This window comes from Bombus vancouverensis, chromosome 2 (assembly GCF_051014615.1).
Source record: "Bombus vancouverensis nearcticus chromosome 2, iyBomVanc1_principal, whole genome shotgun sequence".
Classification (NCBI taxonomy): Eukaryota; Metazoa; Arthropoda; class Insecta; order Hymenoptera; family Apidae; genus Bombus; species Bombus vancouverensis.
The window spans coordinates 21,476,625-21,492,482 of NC_134912.1; the positions used below are offsets into that span (position 1 = coordinate 21,476,625).

General features: G+C 40.9%; 2 protein-coding genes across 3 annotated transcripts in view; one reads left to right on the plus strand and one right to left on the minus strand.

The window, feature by feature from the left end:
- LOC117160127 (uncharacterized) overlaps positions 1-9,753 on the minus strand; it is a 194,229-nt gene extending 184,476 nt beyond the window's left edge. The window contains exons 1-2 of the mRNA XM_076627378.1: positions 8,449-9,753; positions 7,511-7,631 (exon numbers count right to left, since the gene is read on the minus strand). The gene's annotated coding sequence lies outside the window, so the exon portion shown is untranslated. The remainder of the gene's footprint in view (positions 1-7,510; positions 7,632-8,448) is intronic.
- Positions 9,754-12,055: 2,302 nt separating this feature from the next.
- LOC117160122 (nischarin) lies at positions 12,056-15,798 on the plus strand. Of its 2 annotated transcripts, XM_076627852.1 has the most exons (4): positions 12,079-12,155; positions 12,229-12,541; positions 12,946-13,258; positions 13,342-15,798. In XM_076627852.1, the coding sequence occupies exons 2-4, from the start codon at positions 12,414-12,416 to the stop codon at positions 14,326-14,328; spliced, it is 1,428 nt and encodes a 475-aa protein (XP_076483967.1). In that variant the 5' UTR covers positions 12,079-12,155; positions 12,229-12,413; the 3' UTR covers positions 14,329-15,798. The 2 variants fall into 2 exon arrangements, with proteins under 2 accessions (XP_033196484.1, XP_076483967.1); XM_033340593.2 differs by having other exon boundaries at positions 12,056-12,541.
- Positions 15,799-15,858: the final 60 nt, after the last annotated feature.

Consider the following 15,858-nt stretch of genomic DNA (forward strand, 5'->3'; position numbering starts at 1 on the left):
GAAAGACCGGCTCTCGAACAAACGGACACGCCGTGGTATCCGTATATTCAATGAGCGAGGCCCGTTGCGTTGAAAAAGGCAACGCTCTCGTAACTCAGCCCGGCGAGAGCAATATCGAAGATGTACGGAGGCGCAGCGCGACAGCACGCTTTCGTATTTCACGCGAAACAGGTGGATATTGCCGTCGATGTATCACCGGGGCGGTTTGCCCGCAGCCGGCCTACGTTATATCCGCAATTTCGATAGCTCGCTATTTATTTTATCGACGCCCCTCTGCCCACTTGCTCCGCGTTGAAACAGCTTCCAGCATCTACCCACGAATTAGCGTGGTAAAAAGATAGAAAGAGCGCGTGCGCGCCAAACGATCGTATCACGACCTTTACCTTTTACCTCGAAAAGGCAAGAAGAATATTTCAACGCAACGAGTTATTAAGTTACGCTCGTCCCTTTCACCGATCGTGGTAATTTCACGCAGCGGCAATAGCTCGTAACGGTAACAAAAGGCGCTTCGCGAGGCCCGCGAGATTTAAGACGATCGAGCCTCTCGCGGAAAATTTCACGACTTGGCGTTTACGGGCAAATTACGCGAATGAAATTACTGGCGCACAAACGACGACGACGACGACGAGAGTAAGAGGAGGAAGAAACGAGCGCTTCGAGCGAGAACAAACAATTATTGCGCCCCCGTGCCCGTCGTGGCGCGTTGTCGTCGCTTGCACCGCTTGCACCGCTTGCACCGCTTCCGAGCAGATACGAGAAGGCTAGTGGTCCTCGAGATCGTTGAAAAGCGTCGGCAATTACTCCGGATAGGAAAGGAATCGCTAGAACGATGTAACGCGATAGAGAAATGAAAAACGTGCAAGGTGATTTTTCACCGGCAGACTGGATATTTTTAATTATTTCGATGTTCGTTGACGGAAAAACGGATTTATTATAAGCGTTTAACAAGGGCGCAGCTAGAACACGTCAATCGTAATTGCGCTGATCGTGCGATTGCGTGCAACGAAAATTCGATTTGATTTTTAATTCGAAACGAACTGTTTTACGCGGAAAACCCATCTATCGGATAGCTAGTTTCCAAACGGTAGCGAGAGATAGCCATCTTCGTTCTTAGAAGCAAACGGAACTGCGATCTTCCGCGTTAAGTAAATGTACCGTCGCGGGAAAATCGGTCGAACGATATGCTGGCGTGATGTAAAAAAGAAAAAGAGAAAAGAAGAGGAAACTAAAGGATACCGAAAGGAAGGGTACTTTGCAGCAAGCATCGATAAGGAGCAACCCGACTTCGATTAGGGGTCAACTACCCGTTCCTCCACCTCCTCGCTTTTACGGTCCGTTCCAGTCGCTTTCCGCGAGTAGGTGTCACGCGTATAATTCAACCGTCGCGAGACTGTTAACGGTCGAACAAAGTCGGGTTTACATCGTCGGGCCGTACCTATGAAAGCCACACGCTATTCCCTTTTGTCCGTACGCTCGTTTCTTCGCCTTTTTCTTTTCCGTCTTTCCACCGGTCTCCATCGACTTTATAACAGAATTTTACGAGGTTACGTGACTCTATATAATTCGCACGAAAATACTTTTCCAATTTCCACGAGATCACGAATATACGAATAAATGATTCAAGCTCCTCGTACGCCAGGATATTGGCCCACGCGATCGGACGGCCGTTGGAAAATTTACTCGAAACGCTCGTGCACGGCATACGTGACGTTGTATCTTTTCGATTTTAAGAACGTTCCTTAAGCTTCGCCTCGTTTACGATCGAACGAAATGATTTTTGAGAAGGGCGGATCAAAGTCAACGCGGCATTAAGCACGCCAGTACTCTCTTCGGAGAAAGACGCGTCGTTTTTCTCGCAGAATTATCGTTCGGAATCGGTGAAAGAAGAACGCAAGGACGAACGAAAGGCGAGAGAGAAGAACGTCCGAATCGACGTTCAAGAATTTCAAAGTCGCGTGAAAAATTGATCGGAACGCGAAAAGCTCAGGGACTAAAAGTTTTATAGGGAAAGAAGAGAAAAAAAATTGAGAAAAAACTGGACCGCGCGTTCGCCCGTGTTATCTTGCAACGAGCGCACTCGCGAAAGTGACCGCGTCTGTAGCGATTGCGAAACGAGGTCTCTTTCCAGTGGCCGGTACGTCCAAGAGCGAACACTCGGCGACGCTCAAACAGCTGACCGATCGTTCCGTCCAACTCGATTATTTGTCACGTTTCTAGAATCGGAGAAAGACTCGTGTGAAAAACGGCGCTGCAATGGAGAGAAATGGAAATTTTACCAGCCACTCGCTTATGTTTTTATAGCTTATAACCCGTGATCGTCGTTACTTTTATCGCGAAATTTTCTCTTATCGAATATTTAACAAAAAGAAAAAGAGAAGCTGCAACTTTGAAGAAACTTTCTTACGTTTTTCTTGCGAAAGAAACCAGATAAAATGAAAGTTTTGAACAATTTCGAGCAATTAACGCAATCGTTGAAACACAATTTTCTTGCGCGAAAGACACGGGTATTTTATCCGCAACGAAAGATCGATCGATACGACTTTACTTTTCGGCGACCGAAGGTCCATAATTCCATTTCAATTTTTAAACTATATTTATCGAGGGAAAAGCACACCGCTCGCCAGACCCGAAATTCAATCTCTGGACCCGAAACCAATATCGGTTTTACTCGCATCTTCGCAGCCTACGAAATCCGCGATTCCATTATTATCAACGGCCAATGAATTTGTGAAATTCCAAACGGTCCATATTGGTGGAATCTCGGGTATATGATACTCGACCCTGGCTATTCACCGGTGCGCTCGGCGACGAGCGTCGAGCGAGTCGAAGGTTGGCAGAGAAATCTCGGCTCGGGCTTTCGCGGCCGGTCACCGCTTTCGATGCTCTTATTTCGGTATTACCGTTCTGAATTAGCTGGGCGGAGAGCGTGTCGTGACGCGTAACCAACTGCGTTCGTTCTTTTGTATTACTACACACGCAGAAGGACAGGTTGAAACTGTGAAACGCGCGTGTGCGAACGCTTGGACGCGCGATCGACCGAAGAGCAAGAACGTCGCCGCGGCGAAAGAGGTATGCGCCATGCGCGTAAGCGTAAGCAGAATAAACGCGCCGTCGAGAAGAAAGCGAACGGAACGAATGAACGAGAGTAATGGACGTTTCGCGGGGAACACGGATCGACGAGGACTTTCATGGCGCGTTCGAAGCGAAATACCGAGTCGAGCTTGTATCTTGGACGAAAGACGAGTTTCCCTGCAGGTAGCTTTTTCTTATTCCTCTTCTTCCTCTTCTTCCTCTTCTTCCTCTTCTTCTTCTTCTTCTTCCCTTCTTTTTTCTCCTTCGGATCGAATGAAATTTATCGCGTAGAATTTGTTCCGTCCGGAACATACATTTCGAAGAACCGAAAACCTCGCGACTCGGAGACGAACGCGCTAGATTAGACGAAGATTGTTTCGATTCATCCGTAATTCGTTCCAGATGCGTAATTCGAGATGCGAACCGGCACGAAACACTCGAGATTACGTCTCATTGTCAGCGCCGTCTGAAATCTCTTCGGGTCCGATTAATCGGAAATTAAACGTTTCCGTCGAACGTTGATCGTTAAGACGCCCTTGATTTTAGATCGTGGCAAAATCGTTCGAACAGAAGTTATCTTGTTCGTTTCTGACGATGCGCAGAGCCGATAATTTATTTTACGATTCCGTACTTATCGCCTCGCGAATATGACGCGATACGCGATCAAGATCTTCTCCTCGGAGTTCGTATTCCAGCATAATATCGAATTATCGAGTTATCGAAAGGAAGAAGAAAAAAGTGGTTATTTCGAAACGACTTTATAAAGATAACGCGCGTTGTATAAAAAGGGCCATTGATCGAAGGTAGTGGCCATATTAGCGATAGTGCTCCGTTCTATAAAGTGCACCAAAAAAAAAAGTTCATTTTTTATTGAAAGTTCGAGGGCCTTCAACGAAATCGATAGAAAGGGGGGAAAAGGGTTTGTTAATTCGGTTAATTGACGGAAAGAGTTCGAACGTTCAATTTAGCGAATGGTTGGAATAGTTGGAATCGATAGCGCCGTAACGGTGGGTTTCGCTGTGGCAAAAATGTGGAAATAGAAATGTACGAGAACTCGGTCGATACCTATCGCGATAACACCTGCGCTACTCGTCACCAGTGGCCCCTTTGACAGATCCTATTCTCGCAAGTTCCAGTCGTGCCATCAATTTCGACACCTATGCATCCCTTGTTCCAATCTGACGGTATTCCACGCGTCGAGAAAAATATTCGAGACGACAGCGACGAATTTTATTATGCGATAGATTCGAATCTCGAGACAAGAGTAACGATTTTCTTTCTTCTCGCATTAACACCTATTGCGAAACAGCGGTACGAGGTTTTCATATTTTATAAAAATGTTACTCGACTGCGTTTAACGTTGTATTTATTTATAATATCGTATCGTACATCGCACATACGAAGTACTGCCAAGTATTACAAAGGTAAATCGGATGAAATACAATTGGGAAAATTCGACGATACGAAATACCAAAAGTACGCAACGACATTCGCAATCATACGCAGTTCGTGCGATTTTCCGTACTCCGTAGGAGATTTAGTTTTCCATAAACAGAATCACGTTAAGTACGATGACATCGCGGTTGAAGAACAGTCGTCGTTTTTAACGACGTACGATTCGAAGCGTACGATCTGTATTAGAAATAATACGTCGACTATCAGATAAAAGCAGATCCTATAAAGAGCAACAGACAAAGCGGTAACCTTAACTGCCTTAAAAATTCAACCAGACGACGGAAATCTAGTAACACGAGCGACAAAGCCACTGTGCTCAAAGTTAGCTACGCGTCACATCTCAACTTAATCGCGTGAATTTCTGATTCGCGTACGACAGGTTAGAGTTACAGATTAGAGAGTCATATTCGCGAGGTCAGAGGGAAAGAAGACGGCATGTTGCCTGGCGATGAACGCGTTGAATTTGCAGAGGTTTTATCGCAAAAGCGCACTCCCGTTGCGGAACAACGGATCCGAAAGCAGAGGCTGGCCGTTTCTGACTGTTTCTGCCGACCGTGGGAATCGGCCGACTTTTTGCGTTCGAAGGAAAGTTTGTGCGAAGGAACGGAGGATGAGCCTGGCAAGTGGGTCGAGTTAGCTGGCTTGGAGAAAGGTGGAAGTGAAACGACGATGGAGCCGATCACCGAGCAACTGGCAAGATTCGTCCGATATCGAGCAATAACGTAACGAGCAATAAGCGAGAACATTTTTATACGCACAAACGCGTGCTTAACAGTCGGTATAGATTCGATTTATCATCGCGTTATATATGTCACGAAGAAGACGCGATTAAAATTTAAACGAAAAGGTCGACAAGCTATTCGCTAGAAAATTACAAACAGATTTATCGTCTCGTATCTCCCTTTATATATGTAAATATGCTTCGTGTCGAAACGTTACGGTATAATTAATTGTTTGGTTGGTCGAGTACGTAACTCCCTTCGCACCCAGAGAGGATTTGCATAGTCGAGATTCGAGTGCTCGATCTCCATGTGCATGCATAATTCGGTTGATCGATCTTCGGGAAAACACGCTTCACCTAGATTCGGAAAATTTAAAACCTCGCTATCTCGTTCACGACTCGAATATCGGCGTCGCTGCGCTAACAATCGCTCGTTGTACCTACGCTTTTCTCGTTTCTAACAAAAGTTCTCGGCAAAGTATAGAATGCACGATATAACGAAACGAAGTAAATTCGTCGCAAAGTGAAAATGCAAAAAAAAAACGATAGGGTTGGTCGAGCCTGAGAACGGAACGGTCGGCTTCGTCGGGAGGCGCGACGCGTACCGAAAACTCGTATACACGTGGCAGAGGAACGCGTTAACAAGACCGCCTCTAATCGCGCAACTCGTCGAGCCGAATATCCTAGCCCTCGTATCTCTCGCGTAATCGCGTTCCGCGCGAGAATAGAACGCTTAATAGAATTTGAATTGCAACACGCAACGCACGGTGTAAAAAAAAATTGCCGCGCTGCGCTGTCGGCGCGCGTTACCGGCTCGGTGCGATCGCTCGCGAAAGGCGATTACGTGCCACGGCATCGATACGAACACGTTGCACACCGGCGAGGATACGCACCCGCTGAAACGAACGCTCGTCCGATCGTCTGCAACAAGCTGTCCCGTTATACGCGTTCGAGCATCTTGCCGGAAAAATCGAAAACTAATGATCGGAGACAACGCGATTGCTTCGAGTATTAAACTCGTCCGGATGTTTCGAAACTTTCGAACGAAAGACGAAGGATGACCCTTGAGGATTTAGCGTGTAGAGACGATTAATCGGGTTCGATAAAACGATACGAAACGAATAAAACGAAGAGAAAGAAAAGAAAAAGATAAAGCTGTCGTTCTAACGGCAAGATTCTCGTATTATCTCGCAGCTAACGCGATTCCAAGTCGACTCAACCGAATTTTTATTCGTCAACGTCTATTCCTAGTTTATCTCTTCCGCGATCTCCGGTTCGTGGAACAGCGAAGCACGAATTACAAGAAGCGCGGTTCTTCGAACCTCTCCGAGGAGAGACGGTCTCGAAACGAAATTCTTCGTCGGGCGAAAAGAAAATTCCAAATACGTACATCTGTATAAAATGCAGGTGCAACGAGTGCATCGGCAGAAAGGTCGTTTCTTTCGTTTCTTTCGTTTCTTCAACCAGCCTGAAGAAAGAGATTGTTTCCTCCTGCACTCCGCACTATACATTCAACATCTACGAACGCGTGCATGTCAAAAACTTTGCTTGTATCTTTGGACTTTACCGAAATACGTGTTATTTCTCGCAATATCGAAATATTTCTTACTCCGTTACCTATTACAGTTCTAGATATCTGCTTGTCATACATAGATATTTGTATATATATAGTATAAAGAGAAATTTATTTCCTTATCAGCATTTTTAAAATACTACTCTATATATTTCGTTATGTTTCTCTCACTTTACTGCGCTTTACCTCTAACGTAAATTTCCCCGTTATTCGATATTCTTCGCGCGAAAATTAATCACGATTATTTCACCTCTATAAGTACATCAGCAAACTTGATAGTTGCGCCACATCTAATTCTTAATCCTATTTGACGAAATATAATTATTTTACGGTCCTCGAGCTATAAAGCGCTAGCCGGAAGAAGCTCGTTAAAATGCTTTTCTTCGAAACGCAGCTGATTCAACCTAAAGATACGTCTCGCGGATCGATCAACTTCTCTATCAACCTTCTCAAAATGCTTCGGTATACTATCGAAACGATACTGACATAAACAGGAAAAAAGTGAAGGCTGATCGAACGACGGAGACGCGATAACTCGAACCGTCTGTCCGACCATTTTGACCACGAATGTATCGAGCGTGGCCGGAACCGATCCCCGATGCTTCGTACGAAAGCGATAAACTGCATTCTTCGTTAAGAAGACGCGAGAGGCGACGCAACATTCCAAGGAGAAGAGACCGGCCACTCACCTCTGGTTGCGGTCTCAGCTTCTGCTTGGACGAACGGCCTCACGGCAGCCAGCATCCTTCGCGCTCGTTCTCTTCTTCGTTATCCGCTCCCACCGCTTTCCCGCTCGTCCTCCCAGCCAAACTGCCAAACAATGTTCCGCTATTACTTTTCAAGTAATTTCAACGAAAGCGATCTTTCTAATTTTCTTAAACTTCCATTTTTTAATTCGCTAGTATATCTCTCTTTGTGAGAGAATAAAAAGATACGGAACACAAGATCGATCGATCGAAGAGAAAATGTAGGCACGTTTGAATAGCTGAAATTTACATTTAATCGTGTTTCGCTTTCTTCGAATACGATCAAGCATATCTCGTGGAAACCATGCATTTGCCATAAGCATGCATCGACATCGAACGTTGCGACAAATATTTATTACTATAAAATTGCTGTGAAAGACGAAAACATCGCAGTATACGATAGCAAGCAATTATTTTATAAAACGGGAAAACTTATATCGTTTCTACGTATAATCGCTGACCGAATAATGGTTTTCTCGGCACGGTTGAGCGGTAACGACGCGACAAGAATTCGAGAGTACGCCCACCACTGAAATGCCTACCTGCCCGAGAGTCGTTCTTTCTCGAGGTTATGTTATGAGTCACGAGGCCGCGCACGCTTTGCCAAGTATCTCGACATTTTGTCACGCGTTGGTCCCCTTTAATCGCCACACGTTCAACGCGCATCGCGCCTTACGCCTTTCGTTTGTTTTCTAGAAATCGATGAACCGATGCGCGTCGATCGATTCGTTTATTTGTCAATGAAAAAATCAACAAAACGTAGGTGGAATAGATCGAACAAAATAGTTATTCTTTATATATACGCGTATGTACTTTACAATTTTGATTTCTCCAAACGCCAAGTTGTTAACGTTCAACCTTGTCGCATATGTTACACTCACCGTAATTTAAGCCGCAAAACGTTGGATGAAACCGTACGATAACGCACGTCCAAAGACAATCGACGCAATTCACTCGGTACTTTATTTCACTACACTACACGCGCGCACAAATGCACTCTTTTGGTAACACAAGCACGAACTTGTTAAATCTTGCAACCCGCTTCTTCCAACTCTCATGGACAACGATTATAACTCCTTCGCTTCTATCGAAGAATTTGCCCTTTAGCACGCGTTTTCATCAACGATATCGACTATTTTCAATATCGTTATCACGAATATCATATACATATGATATGATGTATATTCGGATATTTCGAATATAATAATGCAACGTGTAAAATTGACGGAAAATTCAGTTTATACTTTAAACGATCGAAACTAAACCATTTTTAATTGCATAGGAAATTTCGCGATCGGAGAAAATTAAATTCCATATCTGATACCGACTCGGCTCCGCGAGCGATCGAATCACGAAAAGATCCGTTCTACGTTTATCGATCACTCCATCCGTTAAAAAATTTCACCGACAGCGCTCGTAAATCATCGCTGACATCGGACAAAGAGCGACGCCAATGCGAGACAAGGAAATCGCTTTCCACCGTGGCATCGAGTCTGCAATTACAGTGCAATCCTTAAAGTCTCCTTCAGTCCGCGTACAGCCTCATCCACTCTCAAGGAAACCAGTCGATAGTTCCTCTCGCGCAGAATCGTCATCTTCGAAGTAACCACTTTACCAATCATGATGCACGCGAAACAAGCTTCCCAAACTTCGCGCGAATCACTCCAGGCATACAGTACGTAAATCGTTATCGATAATCGATCGTATGTAACGGACAAAATGCGTCCCTAAGGAATTTCCATATGTAACGCTTCGTTTCAATTAACAGAATGCAGTAATTTTTCGGACTGTAAATCCTTCGGGCAACACCATGACGAATTACCAAACGTGCCACTCGGTAAATCCTTTGACAAGAACATAACTTCTCGATAATCTCACTCACGGTGCGCCGCTCACAAACGAATCGTCGTATATGGTCAGCGTGTAGATTCACAAGACGCGATGAAATTGTGTAATCTTTCGGCTGACAAAGACGAAAGATACTTTTCTACGAAGGCAACGTTCGATCATCGTAAGATCGTGAGAGACGAATCACAGATTCTTCGAATTTTGTAGACGAGTTCGCTGCAGAGTAGCGGACAACTTTCAAAGCTGAAGGAACCGCAATGAACCGCGCACGATCGTCGTGAAAGCGACACGACACTGGATGAGAACAGGCAACAGGTTCGTTGGATTGCTCTGAGGAACGTGACGACGATACGAACAGGAGGGGAGGAGGTTAGGTACTGGCCAGGTAAGCCAGTGCCGCCATTGCTCCTGACGCAGCATCCACCGATTTACAGTGGCGTAAGCCTGCCGATATTCCGTCGGGATGAAAATTCCCTGTTGCCTCTGCCGTTTTACGCGATTTACAACATTTCGCTTGCCCCTTGTCCTTCGTCTTCCCTCTTACAGGTATTTCTTACGGTTCCAATCTGTTAATTAATATATCCTGAAGACGAAGTGCCGCGTCTTAATTACACATATATAAGTCATATGTGTTTTACATGCGACGTAATTCGGAATAAGATCACGTAATTGGAAAAGAAAACCATGGAACGAGGGAATTGTTTTGGCACACTATTTTAAAAAGAATATGTATATAGGTATACGAAGAAGCGTAACTTGAAAGTTAATTAACTATGCCATCTTTTTTGTTCCATTGTCTTTTTTACAGTACGTAACTATTTATTTAAATTTCCAACTTACGTCAAGCCAATGGCGTAAATGCAAAAATATCGGTACTAATAGCGCTTTGCCAGACAATTTCAAAACTACTTCAAGCAACTATTCGAAAGAACGCATAAGCATCAGAGAATCGGTATTCGACGGTGATTGGTAGTTAGATGTTCGATTTATGGTATTCAAAGATTGCGAGGCAACAGCTGACGCTATTAGTTATTTTATTTGATTTGCGGATGCTGTAGGATTTTTTTCCCCGACGACTATACGTATTATCGAAGCAGAATTCAGATATTTGTTAAAAAGGTAATAGAGTAGTAGATCATAGAAACAAAGAAATGCATAAAATATACTCTTCAAGCGTTGTATACAAACGTTTTTCTGAATAGAGACTGACACAACTCTAAAAAAGTTTCGTACTACGTACTTACACGGAATACAAACTTACCGCATCCGCCTGAACTGAATAAACATAAGAGCAGAAAATAGTAACGTTTTATTTTAGCAAGCTGATAAAGTACGTTCATTGGGAATATAACTCTAATTGAATGCAGAAACAAAAATTTTGAATTTCGATTCAATTTACTTTGTACTTGAACGTATGGAATGACTTGAATATTCTATCACAAAAGTTTCATAGAAAGTCAATAACGTGAGTCACACGAAAAGGAAGCGTTTTACTAGAATGCTAATCGTAGACACAGACATCGATCACGAACTATGTCGACGAAATTTTGATTACGCCACTGCAGCAACAGGTTGTCACCAATGAGAACCGCCGTGAATGGGCGCGTTCGTCCATTTGATAGCAACACGATCTGCCACTACGAGGAAACAATACCATCTTTTAAACCTACCGATCTCTCTACGTAAATTCTATTATGAATTAATATGTTACATGTACATAAATGTATACAAAACCAGGTTTTTCAAACCAGTTGTAGAACATGGTTAAATAAAATAAATGCACCGATATAAATATTCGATATTTTAATTAATATATCAATGTGAAAATTAACACGATACGTTACCCGTTTCTTTATTATGCTTTTAATTTATTTTATTAATTTAATTATAACCTAAGCATTCGAGGCAAACAAAGATGATTGAAAATAAAAAGAATATATTGCTTCGGTAGCGATAATCAAAGTGAATATTTAATTCGCTCCTCTTTTTATCACCACATGATTACACAGTTACCAATACTACTGTAAATAATCAAACACGCTACACATAGCGATTAATTTAGCGATGTACAAACAGAAACAGAATCGATTTCAGTATTACTTGGAACTTATTTTACATGTAAATTGTGCAGATACATTTTTTCCCCATTAGTATAAATAGTAACTTATTGATAACTCGATACTTATAATATATAGTAAAATATCATTTATATGAATCTATCAGGGGACAAACAGTTTCCATAATAAATTCTCTGATATCATTGACTTCTCACTGAATTCACCGATTTTAATTACTACTTACAATTTTTTATATTTCATATAATTAGAGTTCACGTTCAAATAAATGAACACTATCCAATATTTCGTTTCAGTAAAGTGTTCGACCAAGTTCTACTATATTCCATGTTATTTGGTACATAATGACAGACCAATGACAAACGACCATTGAGTATGTAAAAATTGTAAAAAAAGATCATCGATATAATCAATAAGATGAAAATTAGGGAAAACTACACTTGATGTTATATGAACGAAAATTCTGGCCGATACTCTTATATCAGGGAGGAAATTGCTGACTGCTTATATTATCGAGAAAAATTCTCAAGAAGTAAAAAATCTGAGAACCCCTGTCGGAAAGAATAGCGGGGCGTATGAGCGTACAGTCTGTCTCGGGTCAGTGCTTAACTTGATCGCAAGGTGGTAGCACCGAGTACGTTTTTCTATGCTTCTTCTGTAGGAAGGTTAGTGCTTGATAGTGCAAAATATGAACATTCGTATAATAAAATCTTATTGTGTTTTGGACCAATAAAAAAGAGCAACGCGGTATATTCGCGAAGACAGTACAATGCTACAAATAGATAAGAGACATCCCTCCCACTGATGCAAAACAGTTGATATTGGCAGCTCTCGTCTCGATTTGGGATAACCTCTTGGTTATAACAACCAACTACAGCTCTTGTCGCATCTTCAGCCGACAATTACCAAAACGTTTCGCAAGGATGGCGTGTCTTTTGCTGAATCAGGAAAATGTGCATATTAAGATACCATCGGCTGACACTGTCGACGGTATCACTTATTACTGCATCGAGGTTAGGATTGCTTCGATCAAATGGACTGTCAAGCACAGGTGAGTGATTCATATCTTTTATTTGCGAGAATTTCCGCAGATTTTCGATGTATACCTCATCTTGTTTCTAGTATTGTATTTTATAAAAAAAAAAACGATTCGGTTATAGCATGTGATCGTTTATCTTCACTTTTAATATAAAGAATTTTATCAAAAGATTTATCGCACAAAAAAGATAAATATACGTTTACTTATTTAGGAGTTATCGTTTAGTCTAAAATGTAATAAAATCTAATTTGTTTTTCGATAGGTTTTTGACGATTACTATATTACACATTTACATTTATTATTGTCGTTTTTATGTATCGACAAATTTTGACATTATACCATAAACAATCAGAATAATTTAATACGTGAAAAGGAATCTTTACTTTTGCGTATCTTTTTTTTCGTTTTCTTTGCAGGTACAACGATTTTGCGGAGCTTCACGATAAACTTGTCTCAGAGAATTACGTCAAGAAGGACATATTGCCACCAAAGAAGCTTATCGGAAATAAATGCGAAGCTTTTGTAGAAAAGCGTAGACTGAACTTGGAGATCTATCTGAACGAAGTGTATAACTATTTAAAGAAAGCAATGCCTAGAGAATTAGCTGTATTCCTGGATATGCATATATACGATATATTTTTCCTACTACAAAGTATGGCTTTAGAGTTTTTTACAGAGGGTAATAATTTGTTACAAAAGTCCAAAACTTACAAGTTTAATCTAATACAGGTGACTATACGTAGTTAAACCAACGATACGTATATTATTTATCATGCTTTCGATTAAGGTATAATATAGCCGTTCCCTTTCAGTTGTATGCGATCAGCGAGAGATTGAAACAACCCTGTCCACCGATCGAAGTTGTTGACAGGAAATATGACTTCAGTCACGTTTTGGATTTCAATTCTCATCTAACTGGTCTGATCGTCGAAGGGAGCCCGGAACCTTATAGAACCAGCAATATATATTCTTCTGCATTGTCCATCGAACTGTCAAGTTTCAAAAACATAGAAGATCTAACTATCAATCAGTATCCAGTGGATAAAATATACCACATGGGCAACCTTCGAGACACGGTAACATATTTAAAAGTAAACAACACGAAGCTTAGAACTATCGTGGAATTGGCAATGTGCGAGGAAGTGCACAAAAATATTGAAAATGCGAATGATTCTCATGTCTGGTTCAAAGTCACTCACCTAGATCTCAGCGATAATCGAATAGAAGTTATAGACGAAGCGATTAAATTGTTGCCTCAAATAGAATGTTTAACTTTAAATAATAATCTACTATCTGAAATTTCGAACGTCACTCTTTTACCGAGGTTGTCCCAATTGTATCTAGCATCGAACAATTTCACAACTCTACCAGACGATCTGCATACGAAACTCGGTTATATAGTGTACATCGACTTGTCCCAGAACAAATTAACCTCGTTATCGAGCTTTTCGAAATTGTATTCGTTGGAGGGTTTAGACGTGAGTTGCAATCGTATCGAGAAGATAGAAGAAGTAAAGAATATCGGGCATCTACCTTGTTTGGAGAATTTGAGATTGACCGGAAATCCAGTATCGACGATAGTCGACTACAGGGTGAAAGTGTTAGAACCGTTTGGCAAAAGGGCTGCAGATATTTGTTTGGACAATGAAAAACCAAATCAGAAAGAACTGGACACCGTTTCCGTTCATCAAGCGTTACGCATTGCGAGAGAAGGAAAATCGCCAACGTTCACCGCATCGGATGCGCCTTTGTTCTCCGCGGAGATTCCAAACATATGTATAGGATCCGGTAAATTATGATTCCACTTGAAACGATAAATTCCCTTAAAGAACATTTTGATATGAATTTTTATAATTGACCCAAATTGTTTCTGAGACACAAAAGAACCTTTTCATGCATTTAGATTTTGATGAAGCGAAAGCTACCAAGGATACCCATATACATTTCCCCCCTGCCCTCCTCCCGTCCACCAAGTGATACTACTATGGGAATGACAATTTAATTGATTTAGATGAAAAGGTTCCCTTGTAAGTGAAATTAATATTCTATTTAAAACGGCGAACATCAGAACTATAGTTCTTTTATACGCTATTTATTATCGATGTATCGCGTCGGTGCTTTATATTACCTTTTAACATATGACGATAATCTAATCAGTATAATACGTGTACCAAAATAATAATCTATTATTTAATCTATTAAGTCTTAGATCGTAAGCCTTAGATGTCTTTATTCGATCTATCGATCAAATAATACGGGGTGATTAACCTGTTAGGTACGATTAAATTTTGTGCGGATCGGTTTCTCTGTACAGCGGAGTTTGACGCGAATCACGCGTAAACGATACGTACGATACGTAAATTACAAGTTTTCTTAAAGATATGATGTATGTACTTTAATAATTTACATTAATAATTGATAATACAATTGAGTGCGATATATTTTAAAGCACGATACGACACATAGACCCACGTCACAATTTTAATACTCATAGGGCAATAGTGTTTTTCAAATTGCTCTTCGTTTTCTATTTTCAACAAGCGACATATTGAGCTCGAAATCTAAAATGACATCCGCGAAAGCCACTATATAATGGCGCATCGTACCTAAGAGGTTAAAAAGATAAACAGTCTGTCCGTTGGAGGATAACGTGCCACTTATCTTTGTAAAAGTGAAATTTGCAAGATTCTGCTGTGTAAATAATTATTTTTAAATTGTATATTGCGTGTTATCGTCATATATTTTTTATACAAACTCGGAATGCAAAATAGGAAGATCGGATAAATCGATGATTAGTATTTATTTATAATTTATTGTATCAGAGAGTTTGGTTTATATCAACGGATATGATTAACGTAGCGATTCTCAAACTCTATTTATACCTTGCGTAATCAGTGTAAGTAATTAGCAATTTAGAAATAAGAATAATTTAGAAATAATTCATTTTAGGAATCGTTGTTTTTGCGAACAATGAATTATTTTAAACGATATTAATTATTATGTATTCGTAAATGCGTTATTTAAATTGGCCGTATCATACGCGTATGATACAAACGACGATACGACTATTTCTGAGAAATTTCCGATTGGATACGATCACCGCAGATTTATTAGCTGTTATTCGTTGTTTAAACTTTTAAGCCGACGTTATTTTGAAAGGTGTAACGTGTTCGATGTAACAATTTTATAATGGTTTAACACAAACTACCTACATATATGTACATAAGAAGATTAAATATTTTGTTAATAAAGAATTCAAAATCAATAAACTGTGATAATTTGTTAGTAAATTTTTTGTCAATTTGTGATTAACGAATTATATCTTTTTG